This window comes from Camelus bactrianus, chromosome 18 (assembly GCF_048773025.1).
Source record: "Camelus bactrianus isolate YW-2024 breed Bactrian camel chromosome 18, ASM4877302v1, whole genome shotgun sequence".
Lineage (NCBI taxonomy): Eukaryota > Metazoa > Chordata > Mammalia > Artiodactyla > Camelidae > Camelus > Camelus bactrianus.
In genome coordinates, this window is record NC_133556.1 from 19,782,844 (window position 1) to 19,804,364 (window position 21,521).

The 21,521-nt window shown below is 42.7% G+C and overlaps 1 protein-coding gene across 1 annotated transcript in view; it reads left to right on the forward strand.

Moving 5' to 3' along the window:
* DNAH3 (dynein axonemal heavy chain 3) overlaps positions 1–21,521 on the forward strand; it is a 152,752-nt gene that overhangs the window by 48,577 nt on the left and 82,654 nt on the right. Inside the window, exons 22-32 of the mRNA XM_074346872.1 lie at positions 1,726–1,840; positions 5,149–5,265; positions 6,062–6,241; positions 7,634–7,770; positions 10,727–10,928; positions 12,129–12,221; positions 13,562–13,672; positions 17,087–17,201; positions 19,075–19,273; positions 20,549–20,657; positions 20,885–20,998. Coding sequence (XP_074202973.1) covers positions 1,726–1,840; positions 5,149–5,265; positions 6,062–6,241; positions 7,634–7,770; positions 10,727–10,928; positions 12,129–12,221; positions 13,562–13,672; positions 17,087–17,201; positions 19,075–19,273; positions 20,549–20,657; positions 20,885–20,998 — 1,492 coding nt within the window. The remainder of the gene's footprint in view (positions 1–1,725; positions 1,841–5,148; positions 5,266–6,061; positions 6,242–7,633; positions 7,771–10,726; positions 10,929–12,128; positions 12,222–13,561; positions 13,673–17,086; positions 17,202–19,074; positions 19,274–20,548; positions 20,658–20,884; positions 20,999–21,521) is intronic.

The window sequence follows — 21,521 nt, forward strand, 5'->3', positions numbered from 1 at the left end:
GAGGACCCAATGCCTGTCATGTGACTTGGTCATGGCCACACAGCCAGCCTGCTTGCCTCACACTCATCTGGATTGGCACCTGCCTTTATTACTCTCTCTATACACACACTCATTTTGGTTATCTCCCAAGAAGGCCACATAAAGGATGATGACCGTGCTGCTGAGGTCCTGATTTTCAGCTCGGTTTAGTTGCCCTATTCAGCTGACCACATGTGAGCAATTCTATTGCCCCCTCCCCCGACAAAGAGAGGGGAGAAGGCATGTGGTGGGGGAGGAAGAAACACCAGGCGAGAAGTCAGAGGAACTGGTATCTAAACCTGGTCCTGGCACTGCTCAGCTGTGTGTGTGACTTTGTACATGTCACTTGCTTCCTCTGGGCTTCAGTTTCCTGACCTGCAAGTCAAGACCAGATGATTGAGGATGCGATGAAAGACACTGCTTGGGCAGAAAGAATAATCTCTCCTTTTCTCCCCAAGAAATTTGCTTCTCCATTCCTTGGCCACACCTGGGTTTGGGACCTAGCTCTCCTGTGGAAGCAAAAAGAAAGGGATTTTTCTTCCCCTTCTCTCACTCCCTCCCCATTTCTGGGGAACAGAGGGGCCACAGACGGGTGGACCCAGTGCATGGGGAAAATGGCAGGTGTTTTTTGAAAAGATAGGGACAAGGAGTGGAACAAAAACCATCATATAAATTAACAGAAGTTCTAAGATCTGAATAAGAAGTCAGAATAATAATTCTGAAATAAATAGGAGTAAAAAGGAGTACATGAAATGGAAAAAAAAGGTCTTGTTTTAATGGCCTTAAAACAGTAGTTCTCAACTGGGGATGTCTACCCCCAGGGGACAGTGGCAGCATCTGGAGACATTTTTGGTTGCCACAGCTGGCAAAGGGTGGTGTCAGCTACTGGTCAGGGATGCTGCTAAACATCCCACAGTGCACAGGACAGCCCCCCACCCCACTACAACAAAGAGTTATCCACCCTCTGTTAGTTTTCTAGGGCTGCTATAACAAATACCATTGAGTAGGTGGTTTAAACAACAGAAATTTATTTTCTCACAACTCTGAGGCTTGAAGTCCAAGATCAAAGTGTTGGCGAGACTGATTTTTTCTCAGGCCTCTCTCCTTGGCTTGCAGATGGGCACCTTCTCCCTGTGTCCTCATACAGTCTTCCCTCTGTGTGTGTCTGTGTCTTAATCTCCTCTTCTTAGAAGGACACCAGTCATATTGGATTAGGACCTACCCTAATGACCTCATTTTAACTTAACTACCTCTTTAAAGACCCTACTCCAAATAGCGTACCTCACATTCTGAGGTGTAAGGTTAGGATTTCAACACATGATTTGGGGGGTTTGTTTTGTTTTGTTTTGGGGGAAGGTAATTAGGTTTGTTTGTTTTTAATGGAGGTGCTGGGAATTGAACCCAGGACCACTTGCATGCTAAGCACGCACTCTGCCACTGAGCTATATCCTCTCCTGCAACACATGATTTTTGGAAGGATACAATTCAGCCCATGAAACAGTCCAAAAAAGTCACTAGTGCCAAGGGTAAGGAAATCCTGCAAAACACTGGAGATAACTGGCAAGTATTCGAGTAGGATGGTAAGCATTTTAGTAAAATTAAAGGTTTTTAAAATTTCAGATCTCACGGCTGAGCTGAAATTCTTCCTGTGATGTGTTTTCGCTGTGTCCTCCCATTGACGTTACTGTCTCTGTCTTCCCTCTTTAGACTGGAGCCCATTGGTGCAGCTGCCAGTAAGGAATACTCTCTGGAGAAAAACTTGGAGAAAATGAAGTTAGACTGGATTAACATGACACTCAGCTTCGTCAAGTACAGGGACACTGTGAGTCTCAGTCCAACTGTCCAGCCCCCTGAGAGCAGCCTGTTTATTATGTAGTAAATTACAGAGGGGATTCATCCAGAATTGCAACAGAACTCAAGGAAGAACTCCCTAACATCTTTTAAAAAATTTATATTGAGGTGTAATTGACATATAACATTGCATGAATTCAAGGTGTACAATGAGTTGCTTTAATACACTTACATATTGCAGTTATGATTACCACCCTAGCTAACAATTTTATCACCTTATGTAATTATCCTTCCTTTTTTGTGGTAGGATAATTAAGGTCTAGTCTCTTAGCAACTTTGAAGTTTTTAACACAGTATTGTTGTCTATAATCACTATGCTGGTGCATTAGATTATTTCCTCCCATCTGCCTTCCTGTGCCAGTCAGCCATCCTCCCAGGCACCATGAGGTGAGGTATTTTGAAATGAGAGAGGCCTTTTGATTCAGAACAATAAGCTTTTTCATTAAAAAGGAGCTGAGCAAGCCCCCTGACTTAGCATCCCCTCGGGAGGGCACCCCAGGTCCCTCAAAAGTATACCTGAGGTAGACAGTGCTTATCACTTCTCAAGATAGTATATTAAGTGCAGGAATCACCTGAGGATCTTTCTGAAATGCAGGTTATGATTCAGCAGGTCTGGGCTGGGGCCTGAGGTTCTGCAGTTCCAACAAGTAATGTTGAGGCTCCCAAGTAATGTTGAGGCTGTGGTCTCTGGACCACATTTTGAATAGCAAGAGTATTGACTTCTGTCTTTTCACTGGCACTTGTAGGAAACATGTAAGTTCGTGAAGTATGTGTGGAGGTGCATAAACCTGAAGGGTTTGCTCACCATCTCCACGATCTGACTTGCTTTTGGGATGGGCCATTGGTAGGAGGGGTTACTGCTGGGGTGAGCCATAAATCATGGAGGCAACAAGCTGGAACTTACATACCGCAGACCACCAGCTCTTTAGAGCAGTACTTCTCAGTCCTGGTATAGTTCTGGTCACTCAGTCCCAGTGCATGGGTGCTGAGGGTATCATCGAACTCAGGTTCAGCTGTTCACCTCTCAAAAGCCAGTACTCAAGAGATGAGTATTGGTTGTAAAGGGAAAGTTGCTTTATTCAGGAAGCCAGGAACCTGAGGAGAAGATGGACTTGTGTCCAAAAGCCAACTCCCCCCACTGTTGACAGGGGGCAGGAGATTTTATAGGGAAGTTTCAGGGGTGTAAATGTGGAGGGAAAGGGCACAGTTATCTCCAACAATCATCCTGAAATTGTCATGTGGTGGTCTGATTAATGTCATCATGATTGTTTTAAGTACAGTTAATTTTCAGTTCTGGGGTCGGTTTATTCCCATTTCCTTGAGCCAGTTCTTGGAATTGTGTAAGATGGAGCAGCGTATATTGTGGCCACAGTCTGGTCATCATGTAGTTAACTCCTTCCACCTGGTAGGGGTTTCCGTATCTGCAAAACAGCTCAAAGGACATGGCTCAGAATATTATCTATAGCCCTTGAGGAGGAACTAAGTCTTTGACTTGTTTTATGACTGAATTGTTATTATTTTGTCCTGTTTGGCTGCTTTTCTTTGCTTCTGCATTTTTTCATTTCTCTGATGAAATATATTCTTTGGCTAAAGTTTTTCTACAGACAAAAGGCAGATGGAGGGCACGGGGTTGGGGAGGCAGTTTGTGGCTCTTTCCTGGGAAGGCCCCATAGGGTCTTGTTTGGTTATAGGAGTGGGTAGGTGGCTGGGTGGGGTTCCCATACCACCAAGCAATTCTCTGACAAAAGCTGGCTGTCCTACAGTTTGACTCAATTCTGACACTGTCTACTAAACGTTCCAACCCTCTAATCACAGAGTTGGCTCTCCTGGCCACCTGCCCCAAAACCTTAGGTTTGGTCCAAAAGCCACCTCGTTAATAAAACAAAAGACGCCTTTACCACCCTCATCCCTTAGGAAATTCCAAGGGTTTTAGGAATCGTGCCAGCAACAGGGACAAAGGCCAAATACGTATTTCTTATTTTAAATCACAATGTCACTCCTGCGTGGGCATCAATATTTTTGAGGCACCCCTGGGTTTTCTAAAGTCCAGTGTGGACTGAGAACTAAAACCCTAAAGGCTCCCATACTCTCCAGTCTCTCAGGCTGCATGTTATCCTTTTGTGACTTCTTTTCCTCTTTGTTTCATGCCTTGATTTCACTTGGCTAAGAACTGTAGATGAGCCAAGGGGAGGGAGGAGAACTGGGAACCTCTCCCAGCAAGACCAGCAACTTGGTGTTACATGTTCTGGTTGGATTAGATACTGCCAGAGGCTGTTGGGCTGAGATGAGGAGTTAAGTTGGGGGACCTGGTGACAGCTCAGTTACATCTGGCCAGTCTTCAGAGTTTTTGACTGAAGTAGCTATAGATAAGGATCAACAGCACAATGGGAGTCAAGGAACCACTTTATTAATAGCTGGGTGTACCTCCCAGTGCAGAGCTGCTGGTAAAAGGGTGAGAGAATATATCCTAGCTCCACATTAACCACCCAGATGTAGGCTTGAGGAGGTGGGAAGAGTGAGAAAGACCAGACCTGCCACAGAGGGACAGACCCTTACCAGCTTGTTTGCCACATGGCCCAGGAGGAAAAGTCCATCTACAGGGGCTGACCTTTAAGGCACAGTAACCTTAACTACTAGTAGAATATGGCCCAATAATTGTTCAGTCAGAGGTTCCCAAACTCTCTTGGTTCATCGTGTGCTGTTGGTATCTGGGTACTTTTTTCATGCTTCCCTTCCCTAGTCCAAAAGAAATACTTAACAGCTTTGTTTATGAAGTAATTAGGTTCAAGCAACTTAAGTATTTGTGTCCCATCAACTTAACAACTGTCAGGGAAGAAAAATGTAAATTGAAAGAACAACATTTGTATTTTGTTTTAAAACAATCACAATTATTTGCTGTGAGTTTGCTGCAGTGCCCTGTGGCACACAGTTTGGGAACCAAAGGTCTAGCCCTAATCAGATTAGCAATTAATTCTACCTGAGAGAGAACCAGGAAAGCAAGTGAACAGAGAAACAACCCATAGGGAAAGGGACAGAACTCTTCCTACCCACGACAGTTCCAGGTCTAGGCTTGGATCATAATTGATTTCTGCAAAGGAGGTAGAAAAATCAGTGTCTTTCAGAATATTTTCAAGGAAGAAAATAGGAATTCCACCCCCCACAAGACATAGACTCCTATGCCACAAGGGTGGAGATCTTAATTGCGAAGCCTTTGGGGATCAGCATGAGAAGAGGAGAGGTCTTCCGACTTTGAACAGAGTAGGTCATTTTTATTTGCAGGATACAAGCATCTTGTGTGCAGTTGATGACATTCAATTGCTACTTGATGATCACGTGATAAAGACCCAGACCATGTGTGGCTCTCCATTCATCAAACCAATAGAAGCAGAATGCCGGGTAAGAGGAAATGAGGTTGAATGTTTTATGATGTCTCATTAGCTCTGGGTTTCTTGGAGGAGGGAAAAAGGTTTTTAATTCAGTTAAGAAAGAAACCTACTTTCTCTTGATTAAGGAAAAAAAACCAACAACAAGACTGAAAGCAGTAACCATCCAAGTAAGCCTTTGTTACAGTCTACCAGACTGAACCTTTGCCACAGTCTGCCTAAAGAGAAGATGAGATGATGTGAATGCACCAAACAGAAATACATTTAGGAAGTATCTTATGGGCTATAGGAATCTAGAATGTGAACTGCACAAGGTTTGGCCTCCTTTGCCGAGGGTACAGACTCGAGCCAGACTGCTTGGGTTCATATTCTGACTCCTGCCTCTTGTTGGCTGTGTAACCTTGAACAGTTGCGTATCAGTTTCTGCATCAGTAAAGTGAGATTTGTAATAATATCTCCCTCGTAAGTCTGTTGGGTTAAATTGGTTTCACATACATAAAGCAGTCAGACCATCACTTATCACAGAGTAAGCATTATAACCATTATTGTTATTGTTGTTGTTGTTGTGTTTTGATTATTATTCCACGAGGAAAAGAACTCCATGAGGTCAAGGACTCCTGTTTGGTTCTTTCATTGCTCTGTTTACGTTGCCTAGAGGAGTGACCAAGACATAGGGAGCACTCAATAACTATTTGTTGAACAAGTAAATACTGTGAATAAATTAAGGAATCCATCCATTTGTTTAGCCAGTGGGCCTGTAATGCAGAGTGGCCTGTTAATGATTCAGCTATGAACTGCTAAATTTACAGAAGTGGGAAGAAAAGCTAGTTCGTGTGCAGGAAATTTTGGATGCCTGGTTGAAATGCCAAGCCACCTGGCTGTACCTGGAACCAATCTTCAGTTCTGAGGACATCATAGCCCAGATGCCAGAAGAGGGCAGGAAATTTGCCGTCGTTGACAGTTACTGGAAATCACTCATGTCCCAAGCTGTGAGTTTTTACTCCCTAGCACATCTCATCATCAGAAATGTGGGATGCCATATAGATGTTCCTCATTGTGCATTGTAGCCATGTCCCTTGAAACTTTTAAGTAAACTAGACTTTTGCAAATTTTGCAAATACCTTTATAATTTTTTTATAATTTCAAAAGTTATTGGTATTAAAAGTTTAAACATGGAAATATGGGATATAAAAAGTAGAGGCTTTTTGAAATCCCAACTCTGTAGAGATAACTATTAGAAGTTTGGATAATTTAGCTCTCATTCCTAATGTGGTAGAAGGCTTTATTACAAGATAATGCAATAAAGCATTTATAGATTGAGAATCATTTTAGAATTCAAATAATTCTCTATATTTAGTTACTTAGTTATAATAAACCAAATGTTTAGTCAGTACCTGAGGTAACCCAGAAATTGTACTGGGAGTCAGAAAATACTTGAAAATGACCAGAATATAATTTCTGCCTTCACAGAATTCCCTGTCTTGTGAGGAAACAGGCTTAGATAAATGAGTCATAGTAGAATTATATGCAAACAGTTTTTAGAATGTAGAAGGGTGACTTAGTTGCATGGAGGTGTTAAGGAAGACATCCAAAGGAGGTGACTGACTTTGGAAACAAGCTCTGAAGGATGAGTTCACTAGGTTTACAAGGCAACCAGGAGCATCCATTAAGAGATGGTATCTTTTTCCTCTCTGAAGTCAAGTATGCTCAAATTGGGGCTGCCGTAAAAAGAATATGTCTTGAGGGAACTTACCTGCTCTAGTGGGAATTTATATTGCCCAGTCAGCGGAACCAGTTTTCATGGTATCTTACTTCCTCCAGCTCCAATTTGGTTAAGATTCTTTGGTTGAAACTAACAGAAACCCTGTTAGGGTAGCTCAAACAAAAAGATCACATGGGTGTCTCATGGAACCTGAGGGCAGAAAGCACAGCCAGGCCTCACAAAGGATGGACCTAGAATGCAGAAGTCTCTCAGGAATTCACATAGTGTTCTTTCCATGCCTGCTTCAAGCCCTCTCTTTAGACCAGCTTGCTCTGCCACTGGATCACATGATGGGACATGATCCGTACACAGCTGTAAAACCCCCTCATTCAAGGGGCCAACTCAGACTAGTATAGAATGTCATGGTCTGAATTCCAAAATGTCAGAAGTTGAAATATAATTGGCTTGTTTGTTTTCAGGTGTCCAACCCCAACCAGTCAGCTACGGCCAGAGGAAGAGGGTCATGTTGTATGAGCAGTCACCTCTGTGAGATTAGGAGTGGGGTCAGGAGGCAATTAGCAGGGCAGGAGGGTCATTAATTGATGGGCTGGTCACACTCATTACAGTCTTAGAATCGAGAAACCCCATGTCGATTCTCACCTTTTCTAATGGAACCTAGGTGAAAGATACAAGGGTTCTGATGGCAGCAGACCAACCACGGATGGCTGAGAGGCTTCAAGAAGCCAACCTTCTGTTGGAGGACATCCAGAAGGGGCTGAATAATTACTTGGAGAAGAAGAGACTATTTTTCCCCAGGTATTCAGCATTGTTCTCTTATTTGAAGTTGCTCTCTTGACCCATATATAGGTAGACTTACATTTTTCATACTGAGGGTTGGCTTCTACCCATCTATTCTGTATTCTTTCTAGGTTTTCCAATCCCCAAGAGACAGCTCTCAGGGATAAGACATGTCTTCATGGTCATTATTTAGAGTGAGGTTGAATGGACATCAGCGGAGCCAGCATGGTCAAATACCCAGTTAGAGGAGTATAGTAGCCATGGCCTGGACTTTGGAGTTAAACAGACCTCAGTTTGAGTCCTAGCTCTGCCACTTACCAATCCTGAGACTTCAGTAAATCTATCCAAGTCTCAGGTTCTCTTTCACTGTAAAATAGAGGTGTAATTAGAGCCCCTACCTTGTATGTTTGGTGTGCAGATGAAATGAGGTTATGTATGTTAAGCATTTAGCATCTACACTATGTGTTTAAGAAATGTCAGCTAAATTTTTTGCCATCAAATTTTGTAGTTTCCGGTAGGTATGTTTATAAATATTTGACACTTTTTCCCACAAGAACCAATATTTTTCTATGTAAAAGTCAAGTTAGTTTTGGAGGACTGGTTCCAGAAAGGAGGGTCTTCACTCCTGATAATCTGTCCATATCTGGTTGACCATGGATGGTCACTCAATGTCATTTAACTCTAATTAGGATGTAGTTTTGATCCCAATTTGCCTTTAAGAAAAATACATTTAAGTATTCTCTTAAATGGAGACAAAGTCCCCTGCTCTCCACAAAAAGAAAAAAAAAAGAGAGAAAGAAAAATGGGATTCAAGAGTATCCTTGTTATTTATTTAGTGCAGCATTGTCCAACAGAACTTTCTTCAGTGATAAGAATGTTCTGTATTTGTGCTGTCCAACCCAGTAGCCATTAGCCACATGTGGCTATCCAGCACTTGAAATGTGGCTAGTATGACTTAGAAAGCAAAATTTTAATTTATTTAATATTAAATTTTTAACTATAAATCGCCATATTTGGCTAATGGCGTCAGTGTTGGACGACACAAATACAGCACAAATAGTGGAAGGAAACTCTATGTAGAAGCACAAAACTTGGGAAGAGGAAACCTTGGAGATTTGGGCTTCAAGTCCTATACCCACCACTGTTATTCCTAATAAAAATATGAATAATAGCCACCACTAATACAGCATTTACCACATGCCAGGACATCACTATAAGTGCTTATACGGATTATTTAACCCTTACAATAATCCTATGAGGTTGCTAGCATTTTTATTCCCATTTTACAAATGAGGAAACAGTAACTTGCCAAAAAGCACAAGACTGGTAGATGGACAAACTAGAATTCAAATCCATGTAGTCTGGATAAGACACTCAATTATTTAACATCTCTGAGCCTCATTTTCTTCCTAAGTTAATTAAACACACACACATGCACAATATCTCACTATTTATGTGTTTTTATGGAATAAAATAAGTCACTCTCAGCAAACACTTTGAAAATGTTATTGATAGTCACATATTTTTAATTAATTTTATCTTGAAAATGCAGAGTGCTAAATAATGATTTTTAGTTTAATTATATGGTTTTATTAATTAGTACTCTTATTGCCATTGAGCCTTGTTCATTATCATACATGATGAATCCATAGAGATCATCTGTTTGAATTTCACTTGGGAGTGGGAGAAATTGACATCCTCATTGGCTATTGGTCAGTCACCCAGCCAACAAAAAACCTGAGCTCTTCCTACCCATTCAGCACTGTAGTTACAGCATGTTAATTTGCTTTGTTGTGTAGCAAACTACAGCAGAACTTAGAAGCTTAAAACAGCAACTATTTACTTAACTCACAATTCTGTGAGTTGGAAAATTGGGCTGAGCTCCCCTGGATAGTTCTGGTCTCACCAAGGCTCACTCGTGTGACTACAGTCAGTTGGCAGACAGGGACCTCAGTCACCTACCTGGTGGTTAGCTTCCTGTAGGCCAGGGAAACCAGGATAATTGTGCCAGATGTCTTTCATCCTCCAGGAGGCTACCCTGGGTTTACTCCCATGGTGTGGTTGCAGGGTTCCCAAGGGCAGCCAAGCGTGCAAGCATCAAGGCTTCTTGATGTTAAGCCCAGATTCACGTTTGCCACAGTCTATTGGTCAAAGCAGGACAGAGAACCAAGCCAGGTTCAAGAGCTGTGAAAACAGACTCCACCTCTTGAAGAGAGACGCTGCCAATATTGTAGCCTTTTTATAATCTTCCGTAGACACTGAAAACCATCATCATACGATCCCTCCAACTTACAACCTAGTGGTTACAGTAGAGGTTTGCCCCTTGAATATTTTCTGAAGGTTTGTTGCTGTTGCCTTTAGGGCCTAAGCAAGGGAATGAAGCTGTCTTATTATCTCTCATATACAATGTGAATAATGAGCGTGTAATTAGGCTCATTATTAAGGTGCATATCTTACTACACACCTGTAACATTTTCTGTCATACTTGGAGATAAGGAAAGATGAAGTCTTCTCCTATTCAGTGGTTCTCAACAATGACTGCATATTAGAATCACATAAAAATCACCTGAGATTTTTAAAGACCCAGTCCCAGAGCAGTTATATTAGAATCTCTGAGTAGTGGAACTTTGGCATTGGAATTTTGTAAATAAGCTCCATAGATGATACTGAAGTGCAGCCAAGGTTAAGAACCACTGCTCTATCCAGGTTTCTTTCAGCTGGTGGCAACCCCTCTCCCTCAACCGTAGTAAACCCACATGTGCTTTCATCTTTTCTCTTGATCTCAGTGTCAAAACAATATTCACTCTCTATGCCCTAAATGAAAAATGGTGAGACGGAGTGGGCCTTAGATAAGACTCTGGAACATAGCTGGTGTTTACCAGAATGTCATCTGAATGTTGGGAAGTATCACCTTGTTTGACAAGGAAGCTCTCGGAAGAGATTCCAGGAGCCATCTTCCTGTGCTTTGATACAGGTTCTTCTTCCTGTCAAATGATGAACTGCTGGAGATCTTGTCAGAGACAAAGGACCCCCTCCGAGTGCAGCCACACTTGAAGAAGTGCTTTGAAGGAATTGCCAAGCTGGAGTTTACCGACAGCCTGGAGATTGTGGGCATGATCAGCTCAGAAAAAGAAGTCGTTCCATTCAAACAGAAAATCTACCCAGCTCACGCCAAAGTAACTCCACTTACCCATTTTTTGGTTCTTTTCTTTGTAACAGAGCACAATAGAGAGGGACAGATAGCATGTTGGTTAAGCATTTGGACTCTGGTTCCAGACTGCCTGGGTGTGGAACACCTAGGTCCCACTACATGATGATTGGGTGACTTTGAGGAATTAATCTTTCCAGGTCTGTTTGCTTATCTCTAAGATGGACGTTATACTACAGATTCATGTGACACTAAATCCGTGGAAGGATTTCAACCAAACTTCATGCGGAGGCAGTAGCAGGAATCAGATCCAAACAGCTAATTCTGTTCAGATGCCCAGAAGCAGAGCCCAATTTCAAGTGATCCGGTCAGATGGACAACTGATAAACTGCCCAGTAGGGGCAGGTATTCGTAAAGGTCAATAATATATCATGGAATTAATGCCATTTAACTCAAATTTTTCATACATGTGCCCTCATAGAATGAGTAAAATGTGAATTACTTCTACTTCTGCTGAACATGATGGCACCCTACAGTAGAAATAGACAAGCACTCTTGGCCTTGCTTTGTTGGCCGTTTTTGCCACTCACACATTTGAGTTGCAACAACCGGGAGTCACATCTTGAAACTAGATACCAGCTAGCTCACAAGCACTGAAGTCAGCAGGTACAATTACCTGAAATTCTAACACTGAATAATATGGTGCCCATTCAAATTACCTGTAGAGTTTAAAACACACACACACACACACACACACACACACACAACTGAAACTAAATGCCCTGGTTGCATCCCATACCAATTAAATTAGAATCTCTGGGAGTGGGAGTCAGACATCCATCATTTTTGAAGAGCTCCAGATGATTCCAATGCACAGCAAAGTCTGGGAACCAATGGAATAATGCAAGACTTAAAACTGTCCAATTAGAAACGAGCACTTCATTTTATGAACTGAAACATACATGTGTCATTTGTCTTCTGAGAAATTGTCTTTCAGAAAATGATGTGAAAGAAATGAATGGTAAAATTCCCTATTGCCCCTTTTTTGAGACATACACTTCCTAGAATACAGTAAATAAGTGTAAAACAAATCAAGAATATTGGCTTGAAGGAGCACAAGCTTTGACCTCCTTCCAGCCCTGTCTAGAGAGAAGAGCTGGGTTCTGCCCATAACCCCTCCCTCCAGGCTTGGCTAACTGTTGCTGACTCTGTCTGTTGCAACCCGCAGGGCATGGTGGAAAAGTGGCTCCAGCAGGTGGAAGAGATGATGCTTGCCAGTATGCGGGAAGTTATTAGACTTGGGATTGAAGCATACGTCCAGGTAAATGAAAGTTGGGGTCCACATGCCAGGGTGTTGCCACACCAAGAACTTTTGGGAGAAGGTTAAGTGATAGCTCCTTTGTCTTCTACTAAAAGCCCACTCCTCTCCTGCTGAGTAACGCCTGATCCACTCTGTGCCTCTTCTTCCTTTCCCTACAAATCCTGAGGCAACGTATATATTTCTGAACATGAAACGTTTGCAGTTAGAGGCAGCTGGCACTCGCATAGCCTGTGAGCCAGAATCCTCTGATTTCTGTGCACCAGTCCTTTCTGCAAAAAGTATTGATGGCAAGTGGTCTACTTGGAGCCCCTTTCAGTTAAGCATCCTTCCCCTCGAGGCTTTTCATTAACATTATCCATGGCCCAAAGGGCACACTCATTAAGCTCCTAAGGCTTTAGGGGGCCAGGTATGAGAAAAGAAGGTGTCACACTTACTCTGCAGCCAGCTCATAGTGAGGTTACTGTTGGCAGACTAGGTCTTTAGTCTCCTCTACTTTAGGTTTTGCTCATGTTGAGGCCCCACCCCGGCACCCGCGTTCCCAGGACTTTTTCCATCAAACAAAAGAATATTCAGTTAACACGCTGCTGTCCCTCTCAGTAGCATTTGCACAGTAAATGAAAGGCCAGTCCTTTGTCCCGTGATAAATTACAAATCGAAAATTAAGTTAAAGAAAAACGGCCGCCTGAATGAACTTATTTTGTGCACTTACATCTACAACAAGAGACAGCAAACTTTTTCTGTAAAGGGTCAGATAGTGAATGTTTTCAGCTCCGCAGGCTGCACACACTGGTCACGCCTATCTGTCTTTGCCTTTGTAATGCAAAAGCAGCCATAGACTAAAGGTTCAACAGTGGGCGGGGCTGTTACAGTACAACTTCACTTGCAAAAACAGACATGGCCATATTTGGCCCTCAGGCCATAGTTTCCTGATCTATAGTTTAAAAAAAAAAGTTGGGGGCAGGGCATGGCTAACAAAATTATGGGGCAGCACGGCAATGTTAGCCATTTAGATAGCCATCAAAAAGAGTGATTACAAATACTTTCTGAGCAGCATCTTGATTGTAACTATGCAAAATTCCTGCATGGGAGCATAAAAACAAAAGCAAAAACAAAGGAAGGAGTTAATGAGCTTGTTGATGACGATCTTTTTCTTATCCATAAAATTCAGGGAAAAAGACATAAACCAGTAGTCCCAGAAATGTGAAGCCCTGTAGGCTCAGTGGCTGGCGATAGATGCTGTTTTTGTAGAGGCCATGAGATGATGGTGGATTGTTTAGGAAGTCAGTTTAAACCACACAAGAAGAACTGACCCTACAATGTACCCCATTGCACTTTCCCAGGTCCCTCGTAATCAGTGGGTCTTGCAGTGGCCTGGCCAGGTGGTTATCTGTGTCTCCTCCATCTTTTGGACCCAGGAGGTTTCCCAAGCCCTGGTTGAAAAGACCCTACCGGTAAGTGAACCTGTCATGAAGCTTGTAGAGGAGATTCAAGCTTGATTAGGATTTGAATGACATGGAGTAGCCATGTTTTCTAAATAAAATAATTAGGCCTATGGTGTCACTGAAGTCCTGGCTTCTCTGGGGACAGTGGGACAGAGAATTTGGAATTGGTGCTGTCCTGGAGTTCTGTGGTGCAAGAACTCTCACAATTCTTCCCAGACAGAAATTCTAGGCAAAAAGATTCTAAGTTTTATCAGCCTTTGCTTCCAGGTGTCAACCTGGCAGAATTGCCACCAACAGAGACCCCTTGTCTTCTTCTTGGGCCAAGAGGCCACCTGGTCCTGTTTTCCTCTCCTCTTCCTCTACCATACCCCTTCTCAGTACCTTCAGCCCAGCACAAACCCATCTCCAGCTTTTCCTTCAGCTTTCCCTTGAGACCACGAATGCTCAAGTCTGTTTATCCACAGATCTGTGTATTTCCAGTCAGTTCTGCCAGGGATGCCCACACTGAATGGTGAGGCCCACACTGGATGGACTTGGGTTCAAATTCTGACACCTTCACTTGTTAACTGTGTGACCATGGGCAAGTTACTTAAGCTGAGCCCAGTCTCCTTGTCTATAAAATGCAAGGAACTGTAGTACCACACCATACTGCTAGGGGAGGATTAAATGAGATGCCATAAACTATTCAGTGCTTAGATCCTAGACTGTAAACCCCACAGGACAGAGGCCACGTCTGCTTTGCTCACTGTTGTATCTCAGGGGGTTATTGCAGTGTTGAGTACATAGTCACTCAGTATAAATATTTATTGACTGAATGAACGGTAACTCCATTCCCAGCCTTTTTACCGTGGTGTAGTTTTCCATGATTATCTCATCAGAACTCCTGTTATTCCCCCTATAGATGATTGTCTGTGGACCAGAATGTATTTTAATTTACTATATTTTTCTTTATGCATTAAAATTAGAACATTAATTTTTGACCAAGATTCACATTTTTACAGATTTCTTGTTGATTATTCCTAATAGATGTACTGCACTTTACGCTTGTAAACTTCCTTCATGTACATCATTTCAAACCTCAGAAACACTAAAAAAATCTGACTTTTCAGGGGCGGAGGGTATAGCTCAAGTGGTAGAGTACATGCTTAGCATGGGTTCATTCCTCAGCACTTCCTCTAAGAATAAATAAATAAGTAAACCTAATTATCTTCCCCCATCAAAAAAGCCCACAAAACAAACAAAAGAAATTTTTAAAACTCTGACTGTATCTCTGCACCCCAGTTTTCCTACCTGTAAGAGGGTAGAATGCTTCCCATCACACACCCAAGCCCTGGATTACATACATGCTGAATGATGTGCCTTGGCATCCTAAAGGAAGCAGGTGCTGGTACAGGATTGCCATCCATCAATCCATCTATCCGTTGTTCATTTAACAAATACTTGTTTGACATCTGTAGCTAGAACTTTGCTGCTAGGCAAAGGGAATCAGAGGTGAATGAGACAGTCGTGGTCCCTGTCCTCGTGGATATACAGTCTGGTGGGGGAGGTTAAAAGGCTCTATTGCAGAACTGTGATAAGGAAAGTACAGGGATCCAGGACACATGGGGAGGAAGGAGAAAAGTAAGAGGGGGAAGATTTCCCAGAGAAGCAGTGTCTAGGAGAAGACATAAAATATGAATAAGGGGGTAGCCAAGCAAAGAACAGGAGGAAGAACATTCCTGGGAGTGAGAGAACAGCATGTGCAAAAGTCTGAAGATGAAAAGCATGGTGCATTCCAGCAACTGAAGGCACTTGGTCCAGAACAGGTGATGGGGAGGCATCAAAATGCCTTTTTCTTCTTTTTCTTTTGCTAGGTGCTAAGAATATTACGATGAACAGCAGCAACAACCACCACTATTTACTGGACACTTTATTCACACCAGACACTGTGCCAGGTGCTTTATATACACTCTCTCATTTAATCCTCAATACCACTTGAAGAGTAGCTGTAATTATCTAGATCTGACAGGTCAGTACACTGAGACTCAAAAGTTAAAATCATTCGCCCAGAATCACATTGCTAGAAGGTGGGGAAGGTGAGATTTGAGCCTAAGGTGATCTTACTTTTTTTCCTTTTTAAAAAATTCACTTTAATCGTTTAACTCTTTATTTTGAAAATTTTCAAACTTACAAATAACATTGCAAAAATAATACAAAGAATACCCATACACCCTTCATCCAGATTCTCCATATACTAACATCTTATGTAGCCACAGTACAATTATCCAAATCAGGAAATTAACACTGATACAATATTATCTTATCTATAAACCTTTAATAGGCTAATTTAAATTAGGTCAGTTGCCCCACTCATGTCTTTTTGTCTGCTTCAGGATCCAATCCAGGATTACATGTTTACATGCTCTTACTTAGTTATCACATCTACTTTAATCTGAAAAAGTTTCAGGTATTTTGTTAATTCTAGTTTATAGCCTGATTTATATTTTCCTTTATTTTTTATTGACGTGTAGTCAGTTTACAATATCGCATCAGTTTCTGGTGTACAGCATAATGTTTTAGTCATACATATATACAGACATATATTTGTTTTCATATTCTTTTTCTTTATAGGTTACCACAAGATATTGAATATAGTTCCTATGCTATACAGAAGAAATTTACTTATTTTATATATAGTAGTTAGTATTTGCACACCTTGAACTCCCAATTTATCCTCTCCCACCCCCTTCCCCCACTGGTAACTATAAGTTTGTTTTCTATGTCTGTGAGTCTTTCTGTTTTGTAAGTAGGTTCATTTGTCTCTTTTTTTAGATTCCACATAGAAGTGATAAGGTATTTTTCTTTCTCTTTCTGGCTTAGTTGACTTAGAATGACAATTTCCAGGTCCATCCATGTTGCTGCAAATGGTGTTACTTTATCATTTTTTATGGCTGAGTAGTGTTCCATTGTATAAATATACCACAACTTCTTTATCCAATCATCTGTGGATGGATATTTGGGTTGTTTCCGTGTCTTGGCTATTGTAAATAGTGCTGCTGTGAACATTGTGGTGCATGTATTTTTTTGATATAGAACAGTTCCACACACCCCAAAATTCCCTCATGTTCTTTGTAGTCAACCCTTTACTCTCTGGCAAATACCATTCTGTTTTCTATCCCTACAGTTTTGTCTTTTCCACAATATAAATAAAATAAAAATAAAATCACACAGTACCTAACCTTTTAAATCTGACTTCTTTCAGTTAGCATAACGCATTTGAAATTTGTCTAGAGGTTAATGACTGGGGTGAGGTAAAGGAAGCTTGAGGAATGACATTCAAGAGTCTGGCTCAGGCCATGGGGTGGTGGATGGCGTCATTCCCGAGACAGGATTACCAGAAGAGAATCCAGTTTAACCTGTTGTCCCCTTCTCTGCCCCTGCCAGGATTTCCTGAAAAAGAGCAATGATCAGATTGCACAGATTGTCCAGCTGGTACGAGGAAAGCTGAGCAGTGGGGCTCGACTCACCCTCGGGGCCCTCACAGTCATTGATGTCCACGGTAAGCAAGGAGGTTTCCCTTGCACTACTGACTGTCCAGTAATAATAGCTGCCAAGCTTGCCTCTCTCCCTTCTCCTGGATGGAATAATTCAGGTCCCTTTTCTTATTAGGGAGAGGTTTCTCCAACCAAGAGTAATTGAGGGGTAAAGAGAGGAGGGAGCCAATGCTTCTGTGTATATCTATCTTGTATCTTCCCCTCCCGCCCCAATCTTATTTCTGCAAACCCCTCCAAGCAGCACTCTTACTGAGACAGTGATGGCCACAGCCATTTCTGAGATTTATCAACTTGGAGTAATTTCCTCGCACTGACCATAGCGAATATTTTGAATACTTCCTTGGTGCAAGCTTTGCTTGACATACATTGTCTCATTTTTATATACAATTCACAGATTAAGAGCCTGAGGTTTATAGAGGCAAATAAGTTGCTGAGAGGCACACAGTTATTAAGTAACTGAGGCTCTTTTGTAGTTTGAACCTGTGTCTGATTCCAAACTCAAGAGACTGGAAATGAGCAGTGATGCAGGGAGGGAGTGGGTGAGAGAGGATGCCTTCCAGCTCTTCCTAAAAGAGAGGGAGAGAGAGAGAAGGAGGAAGAGGCAGAAGAACCAGGGTCTTTATATAAAACAAACCACCCCCACACCCTTGCTCCGTTATCACCAAGGAAACTCGGGCTGTACCAAACCAGTTGCCTGGGAACAACGTCTCTCTTGCTCACACACCCAGCTTCCTACTGGCATTTCATGGCATCTTACTCTCTGTAAGACTGATGCTCATTTCAATCTGACTTTATTTGAATAGACTAGCGTAAAACTGGGAGGAAAGAAGGGAGAATATGGTCTTCATCTGGCCACATATCCAGCTGGTAAGAATAATAAGTGCAGGCGTGGTTACTGCCCAGGGTACCCCCAGAGTGGTTGAGTTTACACATACGCACACATGTGCACACACACACACACACACACACATATTCATGCATGAACACATGAACACACACTCTGCATAGCAAAGGCATCCTCCACTCTGTCTCTTGACATTCACCTTCCTCTGGAATCTCTCACACACACCTCTACTCCTGCCACCACTCAGTGGGTTCTCCCAAGAACCTGGAGTGCAACTACATTCCTTGGGAAGAATGGAAGAGCTGTTGGTGCGATCTTCTTCAAGGACTCTTCTTTGCAGGGTTTTGGCCATTACTGTAATAAAGGTTTCTCTCACAGAGAGGCAGTAGGCTTTACGGAAGGGTCCCTTTGCAAAGTTGTTTCTGAGATCCTGATTTCGAGCCGCTGTGCTAGCTCTGAGATCGCAGGAGCTCTTGCCCTGTGAGTTACCCGAAGAGTAATGAGTGATGCTCGTAAATTTATGTCCACCCCTCCACTTCAGGGCTCCCATCACTATGAGAAGATTAAATTATGTTTACAGTCCTTTGAGAGAAAGGAGAAAACCTAGAAGGGTACCACACCCAGTCGGTTTCTCAGGCCCTCCTCCCCTGGAAAGAATACATCTAACATGGATTCAGGAAGCCCTTCCCTTGCCAGCTGTGTCAGCCCAAGCTGACTGTGCTCTCCTAGAATAGCCTCGAGGCCTGTCACATGGCCAGAAGGGTCCCACTGGGGCTAAGACAGCATGTGGGGTAACTTCGTATTACAAGAGCCCTCTGGGTCAGCCGCCTAAAAGTTTGGGAAGGATAACAGCCGCTGATACTGTAAGTTTGTATCGTGTATACGTACAGTTCGGGGATGAGCAAGGAGGGTAGACCAGCCTAAACCTGTTGAGAGAGTTGATGACATTCTCAGACCTTCTCTGAGGAATCCGCAGAGACGGGAGGATGCTGACGGCTCTGCGAGTGTGTGTTTCTGCATCTGTGTCCCCACAGCTCGCGACGTGGTAGCCAAGTTATCTGAGGACAGTGTCTGTGATCTGAACGATTTCCAGTGGATCTCGCAGCTGCGCTACTACTGGGAGGCCGAGGACGTGCGGGTGCGGATGATCACGACGGAAGCCTTGTACGGCTACGAGTACCTGGGCAACTCCCCCCGGCTGGTGATCACGCCCCTCACTGACCGCTGCTACAGGTATGCTCGGGGGCGCCCCGGGACCCGTAGGGCGAATAGAGAATTTCCAAGGGGAGACCTTCTAGGGAGGAAGGTTAGAGCATCTTGAGTCTGTTACCTTTACCTTCTATATTTCAGATTCTCAGGTTTTAGAATTTTGCCCTGAGTCGCCGTGGTCCCACCGATGGGCATGGAAACTTAGCCTTAGGCCAGAAATGAGAACCCAGGAGGAGTCCTAACACAAATTAATGTGTTCAAACCAACAATTAGAGCACTGATGCCTGTCCTTGAAAATGGCATAGTTCTTAAGTAGAAGACTCCCCAATGGCAGGAATGAGGAAGATGCCTGGAGATCCCATGGACAAAGAGACAGAAAAGGGCCACATGAGGACCCAGGCAAGGAGTCTCTGGGCTCTGCCACCCACTCTGATGAAGAGACACAGTCACTCTGCGCTCAGCAAAGTGCTATGCCATTTTCCTTGGAATTCATAACTTTAGAAATCAGGCCTTTGTGAACTTGTCAATTCTGTGATGTTTTGATTTTTCTTTGATGTTATATGTTCCTTACAGTGGAAATTTATTTTTAATTATAAAATTAAAGATGGACCTTGAGAAACTTTTTCTTTCCGGTCCTCAATCGCTTGTTTTCTATGTTCTGTGATTTCTGTTCTTCATTCATTTTATTTGTTCCATTCACTATTCAACAACCATTTCTTGAACTTTCCCATGCACCATGCGTGACTTCCAGGAACCCTCAACTAACTGGGATGAGGGCGAGAGAGACACACTCAGGTGATTACAAGACAGCGTGTTAACTGAAATTATAGTGACTCATACAAGAGGTTGTAGAACCACAAATAGCACACCATTCATTGCCAACATTTATCTTGCCCTTACCATGTGGAACTGAATCAAATATGAGTCCTGAACACAAGAGTTTGTAATCCAGTGAGAGAAACATATTTATTTTCATCATTCCATTAGCACTGATAATATTTGGAATGTGGAGTTTATGAGAATTTTTTTTTACTTTTATTTGATTCATTTAGTGTGTATATATTCATTTATTCATTCAATCTTTCATTCAAACAAATGCGTATGGGTGCCACCCATGCACCAGCCACTGAAGTTACAATGTTGAATAAAACAGAATTTTTTACAGTGCTGACGTGTTGCTCATACAATCTGGGGAAAATGTTTAATTATTTGAGTGAGTCAAGACAAAATAAACTGAAAGCCAGTTTCTTTCCTGTGCCTTAGGGCTTGGACACTGAGTTCTTATTTTCTTCCCCTTAGGACACTGATGGGAGCTTTGAAGCTGAACCTCGGGGGAGCACCAGAGGGCCCAGCTGGGACAGGCAAGACAGAAACCACCAAAGATCTGGCCAAAGCTTTGGCCAAGCAGGTAGGGAAATGGTGTCCAGCCCCACCCTTTCTTCCCATCCCTCTCTGGACCCCTGTCCAGGGCAGTTGGCATGAAATTCAAAACGGTTTAGGATAACACGCAGAGTGGGGACCCAGCTCCTCCAGGGGAACAGGAAGGGAGGAGTCGCACCCCTGTTTCATGGTGCAGGGTAATTCAGATGTGAGGGAACTCATCCTGAATGGTGCCCACATCCTTCCTCTCCCTAGTGTGTGGTCTTCAACTGCTCGGATGGTCTGGATTACAAAGCCATGGGGAAGTTCTTCAAAGGACTAGCCCAGGCTGGAGCATGGGCCTGCTTTGATGAGTTCAACAGGATTGAGGTAACCCTGCTACTGGGCTACAGAATGGAGGGGTTGGGCCTTTTTTCTGGGCTCTCAGCTCCTCCATGTCAGCGGCTTGTGTTTCCTTTAAGACGCCTTGCACTGAGTAAGTACTCAATGAACCAAACAAAAACAGCCCAAGAAGACAAAATGCATGTTTTACACACATATGTGTCCTCACCATATTCATTCATTCACTCCCACATTAAAAAATTTCTTTAGTATCTCCTATGTGTCGGATACTCTACATGTGTTCATGATACAAAGATGAGCAAGAAATGGTTTTGCTCTCTAGGCTGTTACAGACTAGCAAAGGGAAATAAAAATTAAATGAAGCAAATAGAATATGAGAGGATTCTATAGCAGGGGTACAAAAGATTCATCATAATTCTGTTTGAGTTGAGATCAGGAAATGTAAGCATGCAATTTGAACCAGTCAACACTGAATATATGCATACCATGGGTCAAGCATTATGCTAGATGCTGGAACAAAGATACAATACCATGGAAACTATTTACACAC